Source organism: Oryctolagus cuniculus, chromosome 13, assembly GCF_964237555.1.
Source record: "Oryctolagus cuniculus chromosome 13, mOryCun1.1, whole genome shotgun sequence".
In the NCBI taxonomy this organism is placed as follows: domain Eukaryota; kingdom Metazoa; phylum Chordata; class Mammalia; order Lagomorpha; family Leporidae; genus Oryctolagus; species Oryctolagus cuniculus.
The window spans coordinates 50,719,016-50,744,056 of record NC_091444.1 but is presented as its reverse complement, the minus strand read 5'-3'; the positions used below and the strand labels follow the sequence as shown (position 1 = coordinate 50,744,056).

Here is a 25,041-nt window from a genome sequence, read left to right as displayed (position 1 = left end):
TAAAATGTTCACCTGTAAAGGAGCAGTCAAGTACAAACGTGCATATCAGCATGCCTGCTGTACAGCTAACACTTAGAATTGTTTGTAGACATTTTCCTTTCACTTAAAGGGTTTCTGTGACCTTGTCTAAGATCATATAGCTCCTAAAAGCCATTCTTTTTTAAATCTGAAAGGGCTAGAAACTGTGGCAAATGACTGCCCAAACTGTTGCTTGAAGGGCACAGAGAAGTAAGGCCCTTGATAATACATTGTCTAGCTATTTGAGTGCAGTTAACACCACCCACTAATGTTTGAGGAAACATTTATCATCCGTGATATTCTCCTTTTGGGCACTATAAACCGTACTGCTAAACTAGAATAGGCAAGGCTCCCAACAGAATCACAGCCCCCACAACTGGCAGGTCTTGGGACCAGGGCTTTTCACACGCCTTGGTGGAGACAGTGTCCAAGTACTTGATGACCACTGCTTAAAGGTTACTCCAGGGAAGTGAATCCTGCCTATCCCAATAATCTCCTGGTCATGTCATTTCTCCGCTCAACAATGCCCTGCCCTCCCCACAGAGCCAAGGTCCAGCTACTTAGCTCAGGACCCGAAGCTCTTTCTGTTCCTGCCCTCTCCAGCATTACCTCCCAGCCTCTCCATGTGGTCTCCACCCTTCACTCTGGAACCATCAGACCACCCCATTCTGTCCTCCTCCCTGCCTTGGTTTTGCTGCCCTTTCTGCCTTTGATGGTCTCCCTCTACTGCTTTGCCCATTGTTGTCTGTTATCATCCCATTGATCTCAAATGCCCCCTCCCCTTGAAGCTTTTGTTGCTCTCCCCAAATGAAGTATGTCCTTTGACCTCCCGGAACAAGGTCTGGCTTCAAGACACATCCCGCTGTCCTTAGAGAACTGATCCAGGGAGCTGCATCAGCTCCCTGTCCTGTGCCCTGACTCCACACCCACAGGCACTGCCCTGAGCAACTCTATATACCATGCAGTAAGCAGCGTGGGGCCTGACACACGGAATGTGTTCCATAAATACTTGCGTCAGAGAATTGATTTAGCTCTAGGTTTTGTTTAATTCCCTCGAGCTATTCGGTTCTCAGTCCTCTCACACACCAGGCATAAATGAAATGGCCATGTGGTCACTCCCTACCCGCTGTTTCTGGGGCACAAAGAGCCACATGGTGCTGGGCACCGGCAGTCTGATCCTACCCTGTGCACTGACATGCTTTTCACCACTCCTGGGATGTAACTATTTCCAAGTTAACTGCTACCACTGATCTGGCCCAAGTATAGTCACACAAGATAGAACTTCTAAAGCCCCCTACTCCCTGTCTCTATCTGAACACTGCAGGGTCCCCCCACAGGCCCTGCTGAGTAACCTGCCAACAGTTGCAAGAACCCTGCTCCAGCCAGCAAAGACCAACTTTGTTTTTCAGTTTTCTCTGAACTGCCAGCCTTGGGCTCCAAGAGCCTGGTAATATGACAGCCTAAATCGGATCTCGGAGCTGTGGGGCTGAGCCTTGATTGCCTTTACGATTAAAGCAGATGTAGCAACAGTCCTGAGCCTGGAAGGCAAAGCAGGAAACCGCAGAGTCCTTGAAGACAACCTACAGGGACAGAAAATGAGGCAGCTACATGAAAGTCCTGGGGGCAGGGAAAGAATAGGACCAAGCAGGGCCTGAGAGGGGGACTTGGAACAGACCCCTGCCCCACGAGGTAGTGGCAGCCATGCCTCCTGGATTCCCAAACCCCCACAGGTGTCCCCCTTCCCTGTTAGTTCCCAGGTTCCAGTTCCCATCTCTAAGGGCTAAGGTGTACAGCCTTTGCTCCCTGTGTGTGGTACAAGAGATTGTCCTGAGAGGTATGGTGGAGAAGGGTGGGCCCCTGAACAGGAGTCCATAGAGGGAGGGATCAGCTTAGTGTTTGCTGAGGGTCGCATCGAAGAGGGTAGGCCCCTGCCTTGCTGGCCTGAGGGTTACAGGCTACAGGGATCTCTGCCAGAAGAAAGGGTCTTTGGCAGAACTGGGAGCCGGGATTGACCCAGGCAGCCTCTCTCTTCAGTGGCTGCTCAGAGCTGGGATCCCTTGAAGCAAAGCAGCTCAGAAGATGAGCCTCTGTCCACTGGCTCCCTGTGTTAGAGTCACAGAACTGATAAAGACGAGAGATGGATTTGAATGATGCTTGTTATTTGCTGACCTGATATTCTGTTCAACACAGCAAAGCAGCTTCCAACCTCCTGAACCTCTACAGGGAGGCCACTGCCATAGCTCTGTCAACACAGAAGAATCCATTAGCTCTGAAGACACCATGACCTTTCACTGCCCCCATCCAGGGCTGGTGCAAAGGAAGATAATATTCTGAGAGGATCGACCTTTCCTTAAGTCCCCAGACCCATCTGTCATGGATTCTAATGGTATACACTGATCCTGGACTTAAAACATGTATCTCCCAATAAACCCATCATTAGTTGAAAATATCATGAGTCCAAAATGCATTTAGGGGCACCACCATGGCTCACTTGGTTAATCCTCCGCCTGCGGCGCCGGCATCCCATATGTGCGCCAGGTTCTAGTCTCGGTTGCTCTTCTTCCAGGCCGGCTCTCTGCTGTGGCCCGGGAAGGCAGTGGAGGATGGCCCAGGTGCTTGGGCCCTGTACCCCATGGGAGACCAGGAAGAAGCTCCTGGCTCCTGGCTTTGGATAGGTGTAGTTCCGGCCGTAGCAGCCATTTGGGGAGTGAACCAACGGAAAGAAGACCTTTCTCCCTTTCTCTCACTGTCTAAATCTATCTGTCAAACAAATTTTTAAAAAAGAAGAAGAAAATGAACTCCCCACAGTTTCTACTTCGACTGGCAGCTGGGGTTATGAGTTAGTTATCAAGAAAAGATCCACCCACAACACCAACATCTACCAACAAAGCTCCACCTGCAGAGGACAGGATGGTGGATCTTGCTGAAAGTGATGTCATTCTTATTCCACAGGGCCAAACTCTGGCTACCTGAACCCAGCCACAGGCTGGAGTTAGTGGCCTCTGGGATAAGATCAACAGCAACTGGGGATTGCCTATCAATAGCAACAACGCTACCAATTGACAAATCACTAAGCACTAAGCTCTTTCCATGCCTAATTCAGTTGATCCTTTACAACCTATCAGGGAGATGCTGTGTCATCCCCATGTTACAGGAGAGGGGACCCAGGCTTAGAGAACTGAAATAATCTGCTCAAGGTAACACAGCTAGTAAGTGGTGGAGCCAAGACTCAAACGCAGGTTTTCTGGAATCCAAAGCTCATGCTCTTTACACTCAGTTACACTGCCCTGTATATACTCAGCTAACATGGGTGGAGGACAAGGCCTGTTTTTCCATCAAAATCCCTCAGATTTATGGCTGATGGGCCAGGGCAGTCCTCCGTCTTCTAGCTGCATCTTTGCTTCCCAACAGAGCCCTGTCCCTGGCGTTCTGCACGCTCAGCAGGCTGCCTGTGTGCCAACAGGGGCTTTGTCAGATCTGGGCTCCACTCTCTGCCCCTCTAAGATTTCAAATGTGCAGCTGCCTAGGGAATTGCTACCACAGTCACTTCCCGATCATGGACAAAGCAATGCTGCTGTCATCCTGGGCTATGAGCCTGGGCAGCAGTGAAACCCAGAAGCCCTCGCCATGGGAGAAGGATACACTGCACTGATCAACACTTCCTCCCTGCTCTACCCAACACAGAGCAGGGTGTAGAGGGAAGAAAGGAGTACCGGCCGGCGCCGCGGCTCACTAGGCTAATCCTCCGCCTAGCGGCGCCGGCACACCGGGTTCTAGTCCCGGTCGGGGCGCCAGGTTCTGTCCCGGCTGTCCCTCTTCCAGGCCAGCTCTCTGCTGTGGCCAGGGAGTGCAGTGGAGGATGGCCCAGGTGCTTGGGCCCTGCACCCCATGGGAGACCAGGAAAAGCACCTGGCTCCTGGCTCCTGGCTCCTGCCATCGGATCAGCGCGGTGCGCCGGCCGCAGCGCGCCGGCCGCGGCGGCCATTGGAGGGTGAACCAACGGCAAAGGAAGACCTTTCTCTCTGTCTCTCTCTCACTGTCCACTCTGCCTGTCAAAAAAAAATATATATATATATATATAAAAAAAGAAAGGAGTACCAAGAGTACCTTGGACATCAGTGTAGCCCCATTGAACACGGGTCCTTATACAGCTGAGGGTGGGAGGGACAAAGTCAGACTGTGGTTCTTAGAAAGATGTAAGTGTTCAGGTTCACTAGCCATCAGGGAAATGCAAATAGAAACCACAATGAGGTTTCACCTCACCTGTTAGAACTGGTATCATTCAAAAATCAAAAATAGGGGTCTGTGCTGGTTAACACACTGGCCTGAAGCACCGGCATCACATATGGGGCCGCTTCAAGATCCAGCTGCTCCACTTCCTATCCAGCTCTCTGCTATGGTCTGGGAAAGCAGTAGAAGATGGCCTAATTCCTTGGGCACCTGTACCTACGTGGGAGACCCAGAAGAAGCTCCTGGCTCCTGGTTCCTGGCTTCAGATCAATACAACTCCAGCCATTGCGGCAAACTGGGGAGTGAACCAGCGGATGGAAGACCTCTCTCTCTCTCTCTCTCTCTCTCTCTCTGCCTATCCTCTCCTCTCTGTGTAACTCTGACTTTCAAATAAATAAATAAAATAAATAATAAAAAATCAAAATAACAAATGCTAGTGAGTATGTGGTGAAATAGGTACCTTAATGAACTGTTGGTGGGAATGTAAACTAGTACAACCACTATGAAAGACAGTATAGAGATTCCTAAAGAGTTTGAAAATATAATTACCATATGACAAAGCCATCCCAATCTTGAGAATTTACCTAGAGGAAATGAAATTAGCAAATGAAAGAGTTATTTGTACCCCCATGTTTATAACAGTTCAATTCACAATGGCTAAGATATGGAATCAACCCAGATGTCCATCAACTGATGGCTGGATAAATAAAATGTGGTACATACACATCTTGAATAATGCTCATTCATAAAAAAGAATGAAATCCTGATATTGCAAGAAAATGGATAAAACTGGAGACCATTACGCTCAGTGAAATAAGTCAGACCCAAAAAGACAAATATGTTTCTCTGATTTGCAGTAGCTAATATATAGAGTATAAAACAAACAAAAATTATGTTTCTATGTGGGAGCAAACTGTTGAAATATTTACTTAATGTATGCTAAACTGATCTGTATATAAAGAGAATCGAAAATGAATCTTGATGTGAATGGAAGGGGAGAGGGAGTGAGAAAGGGGAGGGTTGCGGGTGGGAGGGACGTTATGGGGGGGAAGCCACTGTAATCTATAAGCTGTACTTTGAAAATTTATATTAATTAAATAAAAGTTAAAAACAAACAAACAAACAAACACCCAGAATATATAAGAGTGAAACTTACATCTTATGATTTGCTAATCATTTATAGCCCTTGGCTATATTCCTGTGGGACAGCGGTTTTTCTACTTTTCAGTTGTCAAACACTTTATTTGGTGGACTATTATGCCTATGATTATAAAGTAAATTCAAAGTATGTTATTGCAAAAATTAAAAAGAAAGAAAGGAAGGAGGAGGGAGGGAGGAAAGGAGGGTAGGGAGGGAAGAAGGGAGGGGAGTGTTCTTATGTTTTTAGGCAGCCTGAGCAAGACCTCTCCATCACCACCACCACCCAGACTTCCACCAGAGGCCTCCACAGTGCTGAGCCTGGAAAAGCTATGTGGCATTGTTCACGATCCAGAGGTGCTTCTCAGTGTAACCCACCCCTGGGCCAGCCTTAACAGCAGGTGTTTGGGGTTGACTGTGTACACAAAAGTCACATGCTGAATTCCTAACACTCAGAACCTCACAATAGGACTATTCTTGAAGATAGGGTCAGACCCCTCCAAAACAGGATGGCGTAGGAGTGACCAGATGGAGGGGGGAGACTCCCTTCTCACAGCGGGGTTCAGATGAAGACCCTTAACTACTGAGAAGAGCAGAGGATGGCCAGGAATGAAGACAGTGGAACCACAAGCTGGCCAGCTGGACTCAGAATTCCCCAGACACTCTCTCCTGAGTAGGACTTAGTATACACAGACGTGATCAAGGTGCTGTGTTGCCTGGAAGCCCAGGTGAAGCCCAAGCCTTGAGAGCAGAAGAAAGTTGGTGGTCCCTGGCCTGCCAGACCCTGTCCAGAAGCCCTCCTGGGTGTTCAAACATAGATGCAGGGGGTCAGGGCCTGAATTCAAAGCCCAATTTACAATATCAGGTGTCTTCCCCTCTTCCTGTCCTTCCTGTGAATAGGGGTCAGGACACACAGTCCACAGGTTTGAATGACAGCATGCATGGAAAGCCCTGGGCTCGGGACTATACTGAATTTAATGAGGCTCTGGTGAACCTGCCTGACACAACTGGGGACTGTTGTTTCCCTGCTGTTAATCATCCACTGGTCCTTCTTACCAGGATCCAGAATTTTCTTTGAAATACTGCCTTTCCCCTACAATCTGGTAGTGCTGAAATCAGGGCCCCAGTACCATTGCCTGCACCCAGACAAGGGACAGGCCATGACCCCATCTAGGCCAGCAGGATACCACCTGCCAGTGCTTGGATGTGGCACATCCCACATAGGTCATGTGTTGGAAGCTTCATCCCCAGTGTGATGATGTGAGAGGTGGTGGAATCTTCTAGAGATGGGGACTAGTAGAGGTGCCTAGGTTATTGGAGGTGTTGCCCTCAAAAGGAACTAAAGTAGTCCTGAGGGCTGCTGCTGTGGCATAGGGGTAAAGCCGCCACGTGCAGTGTTGGCGTCCCATATGGGCACCGAGTTGAGTCCCGGCTGCTCCACTTCTGATCCAGCTCTCTGCTATGGCCTGGGAAAGCAGTGGAAGATGGCCCAAGTGCTTGGGCCCCTGCACCTGCATGGGAGACCCAGAAGAAGCTCCTGGCTCCTGGGTTTGGATCAGCACAGCTCCGGCCATTGTGGCCAATTGGGGAGTGAACCAGCGGATGGAAGACCTCTCTCTCTCTCTGCCTCTCCTTCCCTCTGTTTACCTCTGACTTGCAAATAAATAAATAAATAAATCTTTTAAAAAATAAATAAACTAACCTTGGTTAGTTTTCAAGGGTGGGTTGTTACAGAAAGAGCAAGACTGGGCCGGCACCATGGCTCACTAGGCTAATCCTCTGCCTGTGGTGCCAGCATCCCGGGTTCTAGTCCCGGTTGGGGCGCCAGTTCTATCCTGGTTGCTCCTTTTCCGGTCCAGCTCTCTGCTGTGGCCCGGGAAGGCAGTGGAGGATGGCCCAAGTGCTTGGGCCCTGCACCCGCATGGGAGACCAGGAGGAAGCACCTGGCTCCTGGCTTCGGATTGGCGCAGCGCCAACCGTGGCGGCCACTTGGGGGGTGAACCAATGGAAAAGGAAGACCTTTCTCTCTGTCTGTCTCTCTCTCACTGTCTAACTCTGCCTGTCAAAAAAATGTAATTAAAAAAAAAAAAAAAAGAGCAAGACTGCTTCCTCCCAAGTTACTGGCTCTCTGTCTCACCACAAGACCCCTCTCACACATGCATATGCTGTGATGTCAGCCACCAGAGGCCAAACTAATAGGGCCTCCCAATCTGAACTTTCAGCCTCCAAAACTGTGAATGGAACAAACCCATTTTTATATATATTACCCAGCTTCAGGTATTTTGTTATAGCAATGGAAAACAGACCAATACACCACCTCCTTGGAATTAAAAATTGAGCAAAGATCAAGGAGGTTTGGAAAGATTGGCAGTTGTGTAGCACCACCCACCTAACACTCCGCCTCCTTCCCCTAGTTCAAGTCTCCATTCTCTCCAGCTAACTCCTGGCATCTAAGATCCATGGGAGAGCAATCTGGCCGAATAGTTTAACAGGGTATAAAGAAACAATTGGCTTAACCTGCCTGGGTTAGTAACTTAATTTTCTTTCCATTGCCAGCTCTTTTATTTCATTTCTCCACCCAAAGTAACCATTACTGGAACATTAACAAATGATTAATATTATTATATGTTATACCTTGAATTCTTCCACAAATATCCACATGTTGAAATCCTAAGGCCGGCGCCACGGCTCACTAGGCTAATCCTCCACCTTGCGGCGCCGGCACACCGGGTTCTAGTCCCAGTCGGGGCGCCGGATTCTGTCCCGGTTGCCCCTCTTCCAGGCCAGCTCTCTGCTGTGGCCAGGGAGTGCAGTGGAGGATGGCCCAAGTGCTTGGGCCCTGCACCCGCATGGGAGACCAGGAGAAGTACCTGGCTCCTGCCATCGGATCAGCGCGGTGTGCCGGCCACAGCGCGCTGGCCACGGTGTCCATTGGAGGGTGAACCAACGGCAAAGGAAGACCTTTCTCTCTGTCTCTCTCTCTCTCTCACTGTCCACCCTGCCTGACAAAAAAAAAAAAAAAATCCTACCCCTACTACCACAGAATGTGGCCTTATTTGCTAATGTAATCAATTAGGGTGAGCTCTTACTGGAGTAGAATGGGCTCTAATCCATTATAACTGGTGTCGTTACACAAAGGAGAAATTTGAACACAGACACACATGTACCCAGGGAGAAATCCATGTGAAGATTGGTGTTTTGCTGACATAAGCCAAGAAACCACCAGAAGCTAGGAGAGAGGCTTGAAACAAGGCCTTCCCTAGTGCTTTCAGCAGGAACCCAGGCCTGCCATACCTCAGTTTTGGACGTGCAAGCTGCAGAACTATGAGAGAATAAATTGATGTTGTTTTAAGCCCCTTCCTTTGTGGTAATTTGTTGTGCAACCTTAGAAGACTAACATAGGATGTATAACCTTTTCTTCTAGTAAGTCATTCTTTAATATATACATACATAAGATGGAATCATATCCAAAAATGGGCACTGAGTTACCAGAGAGGAGGCAAAGCAGGTGAAATTCCTATGCCTTCAGGCAAGAAGCTGAGGAGGACTGCAATGAACTGAGTGCCTTGAATGTCCGAAAGGTGCCTTCACTAACTTCATCTGACAGCATTGTTATATGACAACTAACTCAGTCTTAGCCATATAGTTCCAAATGGAACCCAGGTTTTTTATTTCAGTTCAAGTCCTCTTTCTACCGCATTAGTCAGTGATAGACCACAGAGTTGGTCCAAGCAAACCTGGAATAGATCTGTCTAGGCACGCATTCAATGTGATGTGGTCAAGTGGCCTTGACAACAGCCAGTATGTTAATTAGGGCAGACGTTGCCTCCCGGTCCCACACAAGAGGGTGCAATGGTTAAGAGGGAATGGAAACAATTCCTTCCTTTCCCACCAATCCCAGCCTTGACCTGGCGATAATAATTTTGATCATCATTTTCCTTTACTGAGCACTTAATATGGGCTGTGCACTGTGTTAAGTCCTTCAACTGCATTCTCATCTACTAGGTCATCCCATGGCAAGTGGTAGAGTTTCAGTACTGAAAACTGGCAGCTAGTTTTTTTATTCCCTGCATTCTACTGCCTTGGTAGCACTAACAATTTCAGTAATGTCGGTCTAGTAAACTAAACAGTGTATTTTCTGGGCATGATGAAGTAGTACTAACTTCTAGGAAAAGTCACCGTAACATTTACCAGCTAGCTTCTGGCTTCTGACACCACTATCACATAAAGGGAGGGAAGGCAGGTGGGTGTGTAGCCTAGTGATTAGGACACCTGCGTCCTGTATGAGAGAGCCTGGGTTCAAGTTCTAGCTCTACTCCAGATTCCAGCTTCCTGCTAATGCATACCTTGGGAGGCAGCAGGTGATGGCTCAAGTAGTTAGGTCCCTGGATCAAGTTCCTGGCTCCCAGATTTGGTCCCAGCCCTAACTGTTTCAGGTATTTGGGGTGTGAACCAGTGGATGAGATGTCCCTCTCTCTGTCTCTCTCTCAAATAAATTAAATAAACTAATAAAAAGGAAAAAAAAAAGGAGAAGATAGCCACACTAATGGTTCTTTTAAATATGGGTATTTCTTTTTAACACGAGCTCAGAAAATTCCTAATTTTTCATATTATCCCCTGAAATGATCTTTAATTTATCAATCACCCTGTTCTGTGATTCAACAGGTGCTTTTAAAGGACTGCAATGAAATCATAATTTATAGAATTGATATTAGAATACATTTTAGTGTTAAGTCCTATTCAATGTGGTCTATCTGGTGCTAGCTATTCTGTTGGGTCTGGACATACAAAGATAAGTAAGACCCAGCCCTTGCTCTCCAGTCACTCAAAGTACATGGTTATTTACATTTGTCACGTAAAAAGCTGCTTTTTAAAAAGAAAGGTATCTTGTCAGTCTCTGTTAGCTGTAAGACACCATGAGTAGAAATACAGAAAGTCTAGTCAAGATGGGATTTTATTTTTAAAACTGTCGAGAGTATAAGTATCTGGAAAGACCTTAAGAATATCCACTGGCAGAAAAGTAAAATGTGGCACAGCAAGTCATACTCGCACGAAGAAAGGTCAGAGACCAGAGAGCAACCCAGCTCATGCTCTGATCGCACAGGCCTGGGGTAGACTGCCAGGTGCGCAGAGCCTATTGACCAGAATCCTAACTTTCCAATGTACCTGGGCTATCTGCTGAACAAAGCCAGGTGAGGTGCTCCTCACCTGGGAACCAATGCTGGAGTAGAATGCGATTTAGGATTTAGGATTAAGGATTAGGCCAATTCCACTCTCTGGCAACCATAACAGAACTGTTTCTATGACAACTGTGTTTGTTGAGAATTTGTCCCAGAGTTTCCTCTCCTTGGTCAAAGTACAAAAAAGAGTCCTTGCCCTTTTAATTTGGACACCATCTTCCTAGATTTCTTGTGCAGAGATAAGTCCTCCTGTCTTCAAATGGCTAGAGCTAATGACCAATCCAAAATCAGCTTCTTAACCAACCTTATTTTTAATCCCCTTTCACGCCACCTTCCTCCTGAATCTCTTTTCTTAGCCAGTTCCCATACTTCCTTTTTTTTTTTCCCCATCTCTCCTCACCTCTATCACCTTAACTTAGCAAAACAAACTGAGATGTCCAAAAGGTTTTTGTTCTGCTAGGTTTTATTGGCAAATGGGAAAAATGGTGATAATTTACAAGAATCTTCAAAAGGATAACAGCTTGGCTATTCTGGTTCTTCAATGAAATTTAAATGAAGCTAAAGTTTAATTCTTTGAAGATCAAACAAGATGTCCCCTTCAATGTGGCTTCCTGAATCCTTTTATGCCATCATTATCTCCCATTGTTCCCAGATCCAGGATGTTTTCTGTAAGTCTCAGATGCTAAAAGGATGTGTGATTCACGTTCCCTTGTTTTTATTAGACATGATACCACTTTTCTCAATGTCTCTCTGCTTTGTGTCAACCTCTAGTGCTCTACCACAGCAGATAACAAGTGTTTGAAAGTAGGGATCAGATTTAAACATTTTTCTTAACACTGCATGTCGCTCCCCCTCTTCGTGGAGGAACGACACAGGACCCTGTGCTGTTCTTTTGTCTGCTCGGCCCTCCCCGGGTTTGCTGCTGGTTCTTCCCGGGTTGGCTACCGACCCTTCCACCTCCGTGGAAGGGTGGTTCCCCCTAGCCACTTTCCCCACTTCCGCGGGGGAGCGGCACACCGCCGGCCGGCTCTCTTGGGGGCTGCACAGGTGTTCCTTCAGATAGATGTTCCCGGTACATGTTGTCTCTCTCCTCCTTTATAGTCTTCTTCCACCAATACCAACTCTGCTACCCACACGCCGAGCACGCTGCTCTCCTCCAATCAGGAGCAAGTCCTACAGTTTATTGGCTGAACTGAGGCAGCTGTGTAGAAGCTGTTTCCTCCTCTCCCAGCGCCATATTGTGGGAGAGCAGATGCATAGAATAAGTCTTAATTCCAGTAACTTAGTCTAGTCCGAGTTGCTCCCCACAACTGCATACTTACATTTCTTCTTTTTTTCCCAACTGAGAAAAACTACTCGAGCCAGCACTGTGGCATAGTGGTGGAGCCACCGCCTCCAGTGCTGGCATCCCATATGGGCGCTGTTCAAGTCCAGCTGCTCCACTTCTGATCCAGCTCTCTGCTATGGCCAGGGAAAGCAGTAGAAGATGGCCCAAGGCCTTGGGCCCCTGCACTCGCGTGGGAGACCCAGAAGAAGCTCCTGGCTCCTGGCTTCAGATCGCCCCTGCTCCACCATTGTGGTCATTTGGGGGAGTGAACCAACAGATGGAAGACCCTCCTCTCCCTCTCTGCCTCTTCCTCTCTGTAACTCTGCCTTTCAAATAAATAAATAAATCTTTTAAAAAAAAGTTCTAAAACAAAACAAAACAAAACAAACAAACAACAAAAAAACTACTCACCATTCATAACCCCGACTCACACAGAATCATCTTTTCAGTCTCCCCCTCATTACTCCTCCCTCCCCTCCCTTCCCACTCTTCAGGCAGAATTAACTGCCTTCTCCCCTCCGTTCTCTCATCAGCTGAGTCACATGAAAGATAAGGCACTTACCCATTGCTCTATATTAGATGTACCCACATTAGGTTGGTTGTAAAATCGTCCCCTTCATGGATCCACAGCCCCTATCTCAGCCAGTAGATTACAGTCGTGCTCCAAGAGAGCTTGTCCTACTTTGATTGAGTAACATGGAAACACACGCTTCAGGGGACACAGATGGACTCAGAAATGAAAGCCACTCTTCTCAGTCAGCTTTAACTGGGCCTCCTCACAGACATTCAACCACACCGTGACACCCAGCAAGCCCCAAAGGAACATGAAACCTGACATATGTCGGCACAGATCCTGCCTGCTTTACCCAGATGGCCCTGAGACCATGAAACAAGATGGTTCGAGAACAAGAGAAGCCTCAGGAAGTAATCTATGGTGCCTACAAGGCCCAAATGACAGGAATCATTTGAGGATGATTAAAATGTTGATTTAATTAATCCTCTTGGTGGCAGATAATTTTTCATGGGTCTTGGTGACTTATATGTCTTGCAAGTGAGGCACTGAATGCTCCTTGTTCCGGAGTATGTGTCCAGGAATGTCTGTACAGAGGACAGCTTTAGAATAGAGAGACGGTACCTCCTTCTGGAGCACGGGACTCCATGTTACTGCCCTTTTCAAAAACACCTGGACTCACTAGGCTTAGGGATCATCTCTTGTAATGCCATTGCTGTGTGTGCAGGCATCATCAGCTCTCTTCATCTTCTTGGAACTGGCCCACTTGGACTACTTCCATTGCTGTGAGTAAGAAACTATTCTTTATCTTTGACTCAGCAGTCTCATGTTTTCGGGCTGCACCCATGAACGGTAGCAAGCTAATTGGTTAGCTTGTGAGTAGGCCAAAATCTCAGATCACTTACTGTTCTAGACACCACCTAGCAGGTCTTCCTGCCTTCAGTGTGCCCTGACATCCCCCTTTGTATATCTTCACATTGCCATTAGGCTCCAACAGGTGCAGAACTATGCTGGGAAGGCAGGGTTGAGTGGAAGACAAGCATTCATCAGTGATAACTGTAGATACTTTGGTAAGGGGAACAAATTTGAGAGGTAAAAAAAATCATACCCTCCAAACAAGTAGCTGGGATGTAAGGCTGTTCCCATGAAAGGTGTGCAATGAGATGAATGACTGGGCTGTTTATACCAGCCACTATCTTCCTTTTGGAGTCTCTTTTCCATATGGGAATGATGGGAAGCAGTAGCGCAATTCCAATGGCTGGAAAGATTCCTATTTCTTTCCATGCAGCATCTAGTTTTTGCAACAGTGATTGGGGCACCACTCAGAAGTAGGGGACTATCTTAATGCAGTTTGCAACAGGATTCTAGTTCTCCTTGGTTTTTTCAAGCTAATTACTTTTTTATTCATCAATTTATTTTTAAAAGATGTATTTATTATTTATTTGAAAGGCAGAGTTAAAGACAGAGGGGGGGGAGGGAGGGGGAGAGAGAGAGGGAGAGAGAGGTCTTCTATCTGCTGGTTCACTTCCCAAATGGCCCAATGACAATGGCTGTGCCATGCTGAAACTATAGCTTATTCCAGGTCTCCTATATAGGTGCAGGAGTTAAGCACTTGGACCATCCTCCTTCCTAGGCACATTAGCAGAGAGCTGGACCGGAAATGGAGCAGCCGTGTCTCAAACAGGTGCCCATATGGAATGCCAGCATGGCAGGCAGCAGCTTTAACCTGCTGTGCCACATCACAGGTCCCTTATCAATTTATTTAAAAATGCCTTTAATACATCTTGTAGGGGTCTATAAAATTGTATACAGCATAACTTAAAAGAAAGAAAACCACTTCTCTAGCCCTACCCTGAGCAGAGTGCAGACCCCTTATAATTAAAGTAAAAGAAAAAACTCTTCCTGGGTGAGATACAGAAAACTGCCCTGGGTGCCTATCATTTGAGACTCCCTTTTGCTGGAGAAGGGACAGGAAAATTGGGAAGATGCAGAGGGCAGATGGATAGGGGTTAATCAGAAATAATCTGTGAACTTGAAGCGTCAATAAAAATTGTCTATATTATAACATGAAGAGACAAAGAGAATAGGAATGGAAAAAAAAAAAAACAGAACATCGAGAACTGTGGGACAGTGTCATATAATGTAGCACACATGACACTAAAATCCCAGAAGAATATGTGTGTGTGTGTGTGTGTGTGTGAGAGAGAGAGAGAGAGAGACAGAGAGAGAATAGAGCTGAAACATATCTCAAGAGAGAGTGGACAACTTTTCCAAAAATTATAGAAGACATAAGTCCAGGAAACTCAGGGGAAACAAATACATAAGTGTCTCTCCATTTCTGCTGCCTCTCTCCTAATTCAAGTTCCCACATTTATAGCCCAATCTACCACAGCAGTCTCGAATTGGTCTTCCTTCTTCCATTCTTGTCTCCCTACCAACCATTTTATAAACAATAATCAGAGTCACCTTCAAAAAAAAAAAATACACACCATTCCTCAGCATAAAGTCCTGCAGTAGGTTCCAGTGAATTTACCATAAAATCCAGTGTTACTCGTGGCTGCCAGATGTCTTCTCACTCTCTGCATCTGCCTCTTAATTCATCTTTTCCATGAGGCACCAAACACATAGGCCCTGAATGTGCTGCCTTCAAAACCAGGCTTGTCTGATTCTGTCATGTTTGGTCTTCAAGTCTTAGCTTGGGCACATCCTCCTTAGAGGTGTTTTTCCAGTCTTCCCCACCAAAGAAGTCTGCCTAAGTATTTGTTTATCACGTTGATTTTACGTCTATCTTAGCACTTATCACCATCAGAAATTACCTAGCCTATTTTTGTATCTGTTCTCTTGTGCATCTTCTTTCTCTGGGACTAGATTTCTGTTTTTTAAGGAAGAGAATAATTTCTTCTGTGGCCTCAGGGCTTAAGACAGTGCCTGGTGTACTACAGGCATCCAAGACTTATTGACTGGATAAGAAATTAGGTGAATGGGCCAGCGCTGCGGCTCACTTGGCTATTCCTCCACCGGTACCCCGGGGTTCTAGTCCCATTTGGGGCGCTGGATTCTGTCCCAGTTGCTCCTCTTTCAGTCCAGCTCTCTGCTGTGGTCCGGGAAGGCAGTGGAGGATGGCCCAAGTGCTTGGGCCCCTGCACCCGCACAGGAGACCAGAAAGAAGCACCTGGCTCCTGGCTTCGGACCGGCGCAGCGCGTTGGCCGTAGCGGCTATTTGGGGGGTGAACCAACGGAAGGAAGACCTTTCTCTCTGTCTCTCTCTCACTGTCTAACTCTGCCTGTAAAAAAAAAAAAAAAAAAAAAAAAAAAAAAAAAAAAAAAGGAAGAAATTAGGTGAATAGGTGAATTGAAGACTAAATACTCATTAGAGGCATAAGCTCAGGAAAAGGATGTGGTAGTCAAGAGGTACCTAGTTTTAAGTCGTTATTGGAAATGCTAGAGATTTTTAGCTATATGAGTACATAGTCAGCAGATAGGCAAAGCCACTCTGTGGTGACAAATAATTTATTGAGTGATGGTAAGCACCTACTCTTCATTTTAGGCAGCCTGTCATTTCTAATTATTTATATGTCATCGGTTTTTGTTTTTTGGCAGATATCACCCAAACTGCAGACAAGGAGTGAGGGATGGAGTAAGCGCAATATTTGCCTAAATTTTCTAACAAAACCTTGACCTAATTTTTTAAACTACACACCATCTGGACAGACTTTTTAGATGACATGTGACTAAGGCCCACCTCCCCCTTCTGGAGGGAATACTGGCAGGCATCCACATTCCTGTCTGACTTATGTGTTATTAGACGTCGCCCCTCCTGGGCTCCCTAGACCCCTCACCTTGCCCTGTCCTTGCAGACCCTTCCCTTCTGTGTCCTCCAGACCTCCTCTCCCCTCTGTAGTCGCATGTCTGAGTTGGAGAGGCAGTTGCTCTCATAGGACAAGCTCTTCATTCCTACTTGTTCTGAACAAAGCACTTTGGCTCCCCAACTTCACACCCTAATTTTTAAAAATTATATTTATTTATTTTCATTTTATTTGAAAGGCAGGGAAACAGAGAGAGAAAGATCTTCCTTCTGTTGCTTCACTCCCCAAATGCCTGCAACAACTGGGGTTTGGCCAGTCTGAATGCAGGAGCCCAGAACTCATCCTGGGTCTCCCACGAGTGGGTGCCTCCCAGGGTGTGTATTAGCAAAAAGCTGGATCAGCACTGCAGGAGCCAGGACTCTAACCAGGCCCTCTTATATGGGACCTGGGTGTCCCAAGTGGTGTGCTTACCACTGTACCAGATGCATGCCCCACTCACACTGCTTGTGATTCCCTTTTCCCATTGCCCCACTCCAACTGAATGAGAGAAGGATCGTGTCTCCATCCCTTTCCTCATTTTTTAAGAGCTTGCTGGCAACCACTCTTCAGATGATGTCATGTGCATGATTACTCTTCAGATGATGTCATGTGCATCTGCTTTTGTTTAGGTACAATTATCGCATCCTGGCGCTGGCACTGTGGTGTAGCGGGTAAAGCCGCTACCTGCAGTGTCAGCATCCCACATGGGCACTGGTTGAGTCCCAGCTGCTCCACTTCAGATCCAGCGCTCTGCTATGGCCTAGGAAAGCAGTAGAAGATGGCCCAAGTCCTTGGGCCCCTACACCCCGTGTGGGAGACCCAGAAGAAGCTCCTGGCTCCTGGCTTCACTTCGGATCAGCATAGCTCCAGTTGTTGTGGCCATCTGGGAAGTGAACCAGTGGATGGAAGACCTTTCTCTCTCTCTCTCTCTCTCTCTCTCTCTCTCTCTCTCTCTCTCTCTGCCTCTCTGTAACTCTGCCTTTCAAATAAGTAAATAAATCTTTAAAAAATATATAGCATCCTGTTGTATTTTCATAGTTATTCAAAATGTCCACTGAGGGACTTAAATAAGGGGCCGTGTTTTACAAAATTATTTTACAACTCGCTATGCCAGTTTAGCAAGCACTGCCACCCCAACCTTCCTTATTGGCAAATCAAGGAGGCTACAGTTTATAACCTCTATTCGGAAAGAGCCAGCCTTAGAAAATAAAAAATCTAAGCCCCCTACAGTTCTTGCCATAAAAAGCTTTGCAGAGGGCAAGTCTAAACAGGACAGGATGAATCTGCTGAAGCTCTCACCAAGGTCTGCCCAGACCCTCTGGCATGACTGTCACAATCTCTCCACAACCTGGACAGGCCCTTCAGAAGTGGAGAAGGACTGGACAAGATGTTCTCTCTGATTCTTTATAGAACAACATCACAAACCAAAAGGAAATCCAGACAGTGAATAGGTTTCCTTTCAGTCCCAGGAAAGAAGCAAAGAGCACTTGTCCAGAATTCCTTTCTCCCCTCCCCTGTCCTGCTTTTCACAGAACACAGAATTTTTTCACATCAGAGGTTCTTTGAAACGGTTAACCCTCTTCCAAAAGAATCATATAAAATTGTGTTTTGCCAAGGACTAACGTTTTTCACACTGTTTTTAAAAGGTGACAATCAGTCTCGTTTTAAAATAGATTTCAGTGTCACTTCTATGTCTTTTTACCTAAGAATCACATAATCAGGTATGCCGGAGAGGAGTTAAAGCCGGGCTTTGATGAAGGCTTCTCCAATCACAGGAATGTTAGGAAAATGTTGCTGTCCCAATTCTAGTTCTCCTAGTCCAAGGAGACTTTCCATGAGTTCCAGGATTTTTAGGCATAACAAAACAAAACAAAAAACCCACAGACCTTGAGGTATACTAAGGAACTTAAACTGCCACACTGGGAGTCTGAAATGGAATATACTAGTGTATTTTGCAAAAGTAGTCACGCTCAGTTCACATGGTGTTCTAAATGCCCACCCACCAAAGGCTGACCAGCGCTCCCTTGTTTGTCTCTTCTCTTGATCTCCAGCTCCTACTTGAGATGCTCATAATAAGCACTCAGAATTTGTCCTCTTTTAGAAAAACAATGGCACCTGCTGAAGGAGAACAGCAGAGCTTCCACCCATTCTCAGGAACAGGTTTGCCCCAAAGTGGCACTCCTCCCGAGGGTAGGATGCTGTCTTAGTTCCCTGAAGCAGTGGCACTGGAGACAACAGATCCCGCACAGTCCTATCCCCACAGGTTATCCTGTCCACTTCCTGAAGCAGATAGCACACCTGCTTCTTGTACCTGCTTCTTGTATTTCCTCATAATTTTGCATTGTTGGTTGAGGATAGAAATTTGAAAAAAAAAAAAAAAAAGCTGCTGTTGACACCAAGCCAGGGATGACCAATGATTGATCCCCAAACAACCTTGATTATTGAAGGCACGACTCATCATCAGACTCATTTTTTCCATGTAAGATATTTACTCTTTTATGATTACAGATCCTCACCTCAAATCTGTTCAGTTCCTGCTCTTCACTGATTCTTAACATTTGAGTGGTAACAGCCAAGATCAGTTTTGACCCCCTTGGCTGTGAAAATTTAACAGCTGTGAAATCTGAATGTGAGATTTAGAACCTATACTTCTTGCCTTGTAACTGATAAAAAAGCCTCTTTATAAATGATTTTTTTTAACTTGCAAAATGATATCTAATTACTTAAAAGATGACCTAAGTAAGGCAGCTACCATTACTGTGAAACAATATGCCACGGAATGTCATGTGAATGATAACTAATTGAGGGCATACATCCTGAGAGCTATTTTAGGACTCAGCATTAACATCAGAAGTTACCAGCTCACCTTTTCTCCAGGTAACCAAGTCAATGAGGCCAAATAAGCACTCTTCATTGCTGCCCTATAGGTTTCTGTAAGTGCAGTGATTTTTTTAAGTATTGGGACCATAAAGATAATTAGTAACATTTCATGGACCAGGTACTGTGCTAGAAGCTAAACAAGTAGTTTGATATATTTAATCCCCATGATAATTTTCAGTAGGTTGAAATTTGTGCCGAAACTCATACAGCTACTACATTGTAAATCCTGAGAAATGGGGGCAGGTCTGAATAATTGCAGGGAGGGTTTCACCAGAGGCGCCGTTGACATTGGGGGCTAGTTAATTGTTTGGGGGGCTTTTCCTGTGCACCATAGGGTGTTAAGTCACCTCCCTGGCTTCTACCCACTAGATGCATTTAGGGTAGGAAATGCAAATTGGCCCCAATTGCTCATAAATGAAGGATTTGACTCCCATTTCCTCTTTTCCGATCTGCTATGCAAATCTCCCTTTCCAAGGTGTATTTCTAAGGAGTTTCCAATTTGTTTTTATTCTAGTTTTTATTTTAAAATGTTAAATTACAATAACAACATATGCTCATTGTAACAGATGAAATTATATATAGTAAGACTATATATATATTCCATGTATATATATATATATGAACAACAAACCTATATGTGAACAATTAGTCTCCTCTTCTGCGCTTCCCATTTAACCTATTTCCAGTTAGATGGCACAGCGTGGCCTTGGCAATTGACTTTATTTTCCTGTGCCTTTCCTCACTCCAACACATACAGTATTTCCAGCCAGGCAGTTTGGAGACCTTCTGCCTCTTCTGGGGCGGAAGTTTACTGGAAAGAGTGCACTGAATCATTGTTGTCTGAAATGCAGGTGCAGTCAGGGGCCCTTGAATAAGGGCTCATAGACCTCTGGGCAATGAGCCCAATCACTCTGTTTGGGCCTTTGGAAAGGAAATCTAGGTGAATGTTAGAAAAATTGACCCCAGTCTTTCCTTGGGGCCCAATCAAGGGCCTGACCAGATTTTGGTGGCTTGCCCCCCCACCCCCTGCACTAGATACAAAGACACATTTCATCCATAAGTTGCTGAGGCAGCACCCCCATCCCCCACCCCTCAAAGCTCAGGGGAGGAAGGCTTGTGGACAGCCTACAAATGCAGGTGTGCCTGGCTGTCTTCTAAGAGTTTATTCAGTGACTCCACCACTCTCCATTGGCCCAGGCAAGAGAAGGGCTCTGGAGAAAACAGGCTCCCTTTGTGAAAGGGCACACAACCAAATGCTCACACAAGGCCCAGGAGGAATTAGATCTTCCCTTTAAGCTGGGAGGCTTCCTGGAGGTAGAAAGTGACACAGACTAACTGGAAGAGATGGAAAATCTATGCTCCAGAAGTGAACTGGTGTGTGTGTGTGTGTGTGTGTGTGTGTGTGTAGCAGGAAATTGTGTATCCCTTAGCGAGGGCTTGGAGAGAAGCTGTCCTGTCTTGGAAGCAGATTAGCAGAGTACAAGAAGGCATTAGACATTTTCCTGCAACCAGGTGATAAGACACTTTAAAAAAAAATAAAAGTTTTTTCAAAGAAGAAAGGGGGATCTTACATAGCTCAAACCAGGGGGGCCTTCACGGTACCTTTGGGGGTAAAAGAGCTCTGCTTCTGCATTTTGGGGGCTCTTTGTGGAATCGCACAATGGGACGTGGGAAGGAACTTACTAAACTGTCTGCCCTTACTCTTCCCATCCCCCAAACTAGCTCAGAGCACCTGCAGTTCATTAAGCCAGCGTCTGTCAAATGACTGACTGGTGGAATGAATGAGGAGGCGCTTGCTGCCTCACCCTCTGGCCGACCCTCTGCCAAGAACCCTTCTCCTCGCACTTTCTTCCTTGGCCCCCGCGCTCGCTCACTCACCTTGTGCTGTTTCCACATGGCCCCCAGGGGCTTCACCTCGTGCTTGCCGTGCCGGCCCTCTTCCAGGCACAGGTAACACACTGGGGTTCGGCAGCTCACACAGTACATACTGTAGTTCTCCATTTCGTGTTCGGGACACGTGGGGAACTTCCGGGTTGTACTGCCCCCTGCCGCTGCGCCCCCGGGGCTCCTGCAGCCACCGCCTCCGCTGGGGGCGCCCTGGGCCGTGCCAGGGGACGCCGAGGGAGCCTCGGCGGGGGCAGGAGGCGGCGGCGGCTGCACCAGGCGATGCTTAGCGAAGGGTCCCCGGGATGGATGGCACTTGAGCTGGCAGGCAGCACAGTACAGCACGTCGCACTGCTCGCAGAGCGTGGCGGCCGGCTCCGGCGGGGTGCGGTCACACAACTGGCAGATGGCCACGGGCGCCGGAGCGGAGGCCCCGGGCGCGGCCCCGCGGCCCTGCTGGTACCGTTGCACGATGGCCTCTAGCAGCCGGTTGCGCTGGAAGCCGCGCAGACCGCGGTGGTCCAAAGAGGCGCTGCGGTGGCACTGCGGGCACGTGATGGAGCTTGAAGACGAGGACAGCGACGAGCAGGCGGCACCACGGGCCGCGGCAGCCGACGAGCCAGGTGGCGCCGGCACCATGGGCAGCACCCGAACCCCATTGGGGGACTTGAGGCTTGGGGTGTAGGAGCCATAGCCGCTATCTGTCTCGCTGTACAAGCTCAGCTTGTCTGCGTGGTCTCCTCCAGCTCCCGCGCCGCCGCCCAGGCCGCCCCCTGCGGCCCCGCCTGTACCGCCGCAGGCCGGCCCTGCAGCCGCATCTTGGTCCAGGGTCGGAGCGGCGGCAGCGGCGCCTGCAGGCAGCCCTGAGCCCCGGGAAAGCAGGAGCGGCGGGGGCAGGTGCTGCTCGCCGTCCGGGGTCTGTACCGCAATGGTGCGAGCGCAAGGCAGGCAGACGTTGTGGGAACAGGGCAGGATGATGGGTTCCCGAAACAGAGAGCCGCACACGGGACACTTCAGCTCCTCCTCCATGGCGGCGCCGGCAGCCCGAGCTCCTCGGGGCTCCAGGGGAAACAGGCCGGAGCTCTAGAAATGGGCGGAGGAGGACAAGCGCGGTTAGCACCGATGAGGCGCGAACCAGGGCATCACACGAGCACTAACACTTCACTGCCGGGGGCACGCCCCTCTGTCCTGTGGCCACCGCCCTAAGATGACTGGGGCCAGGAGAAAGGAGGGGGTCCTCACCTCCTGTTCGCGAGGCTCCTGCACCTGCGGCTTCAACCTGCAGCCGGAGTCCGGGGCCTGTCGGTTGCCCTGGCGGTGGCCTGCAAGGCGCTCCAGGTGATGAATCAGCACTGGCGCCGCGGCCGACTGCGGCGCGCCTCGTCTTAACACCAGGACCAGCGGCCGGGCTCCTATCCGCTGGCTCTCGGTTTCCAGCCCTCAGATGCGGAGGGCGTCTGCCCCGAGACTACCTTTTCCCGCCCCGCCCCCTATCCGGGCGATCGGCAGGTGAGCCGGCAGGTGCGCAGGCTCTGCTGTGCGTTGGGTTCAGCACCACGAGGCGGCGGACAGCGCCCGGAGCAGCAGCTTGGGCGGAAGCTCACAGCTTGTGGACAGCTGGGCCTCCACTCGCTGGGTCGCTGCGGCCGCGGCCACCAGAGCGGAGCCCGACCGGCCCAAAGACCGCCCTCTTCGCCTTCAGCTGCGAGCGCGGGACGGCTGCGCCCTGGGGCTTTCTTCCTGCGGCCAGGATTGACCCACTTCCCTGGTTAGCAGCTGCTGTTCCTGCGGCGCCTCTGACCTTGGCCGCGCGACGCTGCAGCCGGTGGGCGGGCGGGCGGAGGGCGAGGGCCAGGCGGGCTCGGGAATCCCTTCCCAGCCTCCCAGCCGCTGCCGCCGCCGCCGCCGTCGCCGCTTGCCCGCGCAGCGCGCGCAGGAGTTGTAATTTCCAGAGCGAAGAGTAGTGGGGAGGGGGCGGGGAGGCGCCAGCTCCGCGAATGAGGGCTCGCCTCCTGCTGCTAGGGAAGCCGAGGGGCAGTGTTAAGGGTTTCGCAGGGAGGACCGTTGTTAATAACCACTCGTCATTGGGATGGAGATCGCGTCTTTCGTTAGGACACCTGCCCCGCCCCGCCCCCGCCATCATTTCCATGCCCCTCCCTCCCCACTCACCAGCGTGAAAACTGTAAAAACAGGGCCCTAAAAAGCCAGTCGTTTAGAAAAGGATATGCAGTAGGGTTGGGTAGTCGCTTCCGAAATCTATGATAAACCAAAAAAAAAAAAAAAAAAAAAAAAAAGAGGCATGTCACAAAATGTCGGACAGCCCGAACTCAAAGGAGGGGGTTTCATTTATGAATTGAGCCGCAAAGCCATCTTGTCTCTGCGTCTCAGCCCAGGGTGCTCATCCGTGCTAGAGGTCAGCGGTCTGGAGAGACCGAGTGAGCGCACGTGGCGGGGGTTGCAAACTGGGGCCTCCTGGAGAATCCCGAGCACGCGCCGCCACGGGCTCCGCGGCCCTGGGCACTCACGCCCGGCCCTGCCCAGCTGCGGGGGTGGCGGCGGGCCGACGCGAAGCAGCAAGCCGCGATGTGAGTTTTATGAATGGAATAATCTCCCCTTTCTGCTGCGCCAGCCACCAGCGGCGGGAGCAGCTTCCCACCCGCGACCGGCTGTCGATCTGCTCGGCTCTTCTCTCCGCGCCGCCCAGGGAACCTCGGATCGGGAGGCCGGCCGAGCGGGAGGCAGAAGGTAGGGCTCGCAGCGCGGCCGGCTCTGCCTGCGGAAGTTTCACGCTGGCAAGAAACAGTCTCACATTAGGACACCGTTTTTTAAAAGGCGAAGAGGACATTGTAGTCGCGCTCCCGGTTCCAGATTCTCCTGCACCGCAAACAAAGACTAAAGAAGGCGCAGCAGCGCGCTGTGCGGGCCTTAGCTTCCACTAGCCCATGGGGGAACAGGGCGCCCGCTGGCTGGTTCCCGCCGCAGGAGGCAGGGTACCTAAAGAGACAGACAGGAGCCACGGGCCAGGAGGCCCCTCGACCAGGGCGTGGCGGTGCGCTCTTACTGCCTTCCTCCAGGCCCAGGGCCCCGGGAAAGCCAGGACTCCCGGGGGACCCGCCTCCAGCATACTGCTGTGTGCCAAATAACGGACACGTCCTACTTTTCAAATCCTTGACCGCGTTATGCAGCTGGCTTACGTTTGAAGAGCTGGCCAGGCTAACGCCAGGTTGAGCATCACAGTTAAGAGACCTGGTTCTGCTTCCCCTCAGCCAGGGAGCTTACAGCAATCGTTTAACCAGACGTCACAGCCCCAGGAGAGGGTGGGAGATGGTGACAACCCCCTCCTAATCTGCCTTCTATAGATAAAGCCACAGTGCGCTGGATCCTGCCTGCAAAGCTTTGATAAGCCTTGAGGAAAGCTGCTGTGGGGTCTAGTGTCCCGTCAGAGATGCAGCAGAATGAGTCAGGTGATTGAAAGGTTCATTTTGGGGCCTTTGCTGTGGCCTAGCCGGTCAAGGTGCTGCTTGCAGAGCCTACGCCCATATAGGGCACCGGTTGGGGTTCAGGGTGCTCCACTTCTGATTCGGCTCCATGCTAATGCGCCTGGGAAAGTAGCAGAAGATGGTTCAAGTCCTTGGGCCCCTGAACCCACGTGGGAGACCCAGAAGCTCCTGGCTCCCAGCTTCAGATTGGCCCAGCTCCCGGCATTGCAGCCATCTGGGGAGTGAACCAACGGAAGGAAGACCTTTCTCTCTCTCTCTCTCTCTCTCTCTCTCCCGCTCCCCTTCTGCCTCTCTGTAACTCTGCTTTTCAAATAAATAAATAAATCTTAAAAAAAAAAAAAAAAGATTCATTTCTTGTAACTCCAGCAGTGTCATCGGCCCAGTCTCCTGATGACTACAGCCCAGCCTCCTGGTGACTAAGTCACAGCCATGTATGGTTCTGCTGCAAACAGGTCTGTTCAGGGCCAGGAGTCATATACCAGAGATTCATTCTGCTTTGTCATTTTCAGATCAAGGCCAACTGCTTAGG

The 25,041-nt window shown here is 49.0% G+C and overlaps 1 protein-coding gene across 2 annotated transcripts in view; it reads right to left on the bottom strand.

Annotated features, from left to right (window-relative positions):
- The window catches only part of TRIM67 (tripartite motif containing 67), a 59,458-nt gene extending 36,209 nt beyond the window's left edge, over positions 1–23,249 (bottom strand). Inside the window, exons 1-2 of one of the 2 annotated variants that reach the window (XM_008268263.4) lie at positions 22,255–23,249; positions 21,007–22,095 (exon numbers count right to left, since the gene is read on the bottom strand). In XM_008268263.4, the coding sequence (XP_008266485.1) occupies positions 21,007–22,041 (1,035 nt within the window). In that variant the 5' untranslated portion in view covers positions 22,042–22,095; positions 22,255–23,249. The remainder of the gene's footprint in view (positions 1–21,006; positions 22,096–22,254) is intronic. The other variant, XM_002717376.5, reaches the window with a different exon arrangement.
- Positions 23,250–25,041: the final 1,792 nt, after the last annotated feature.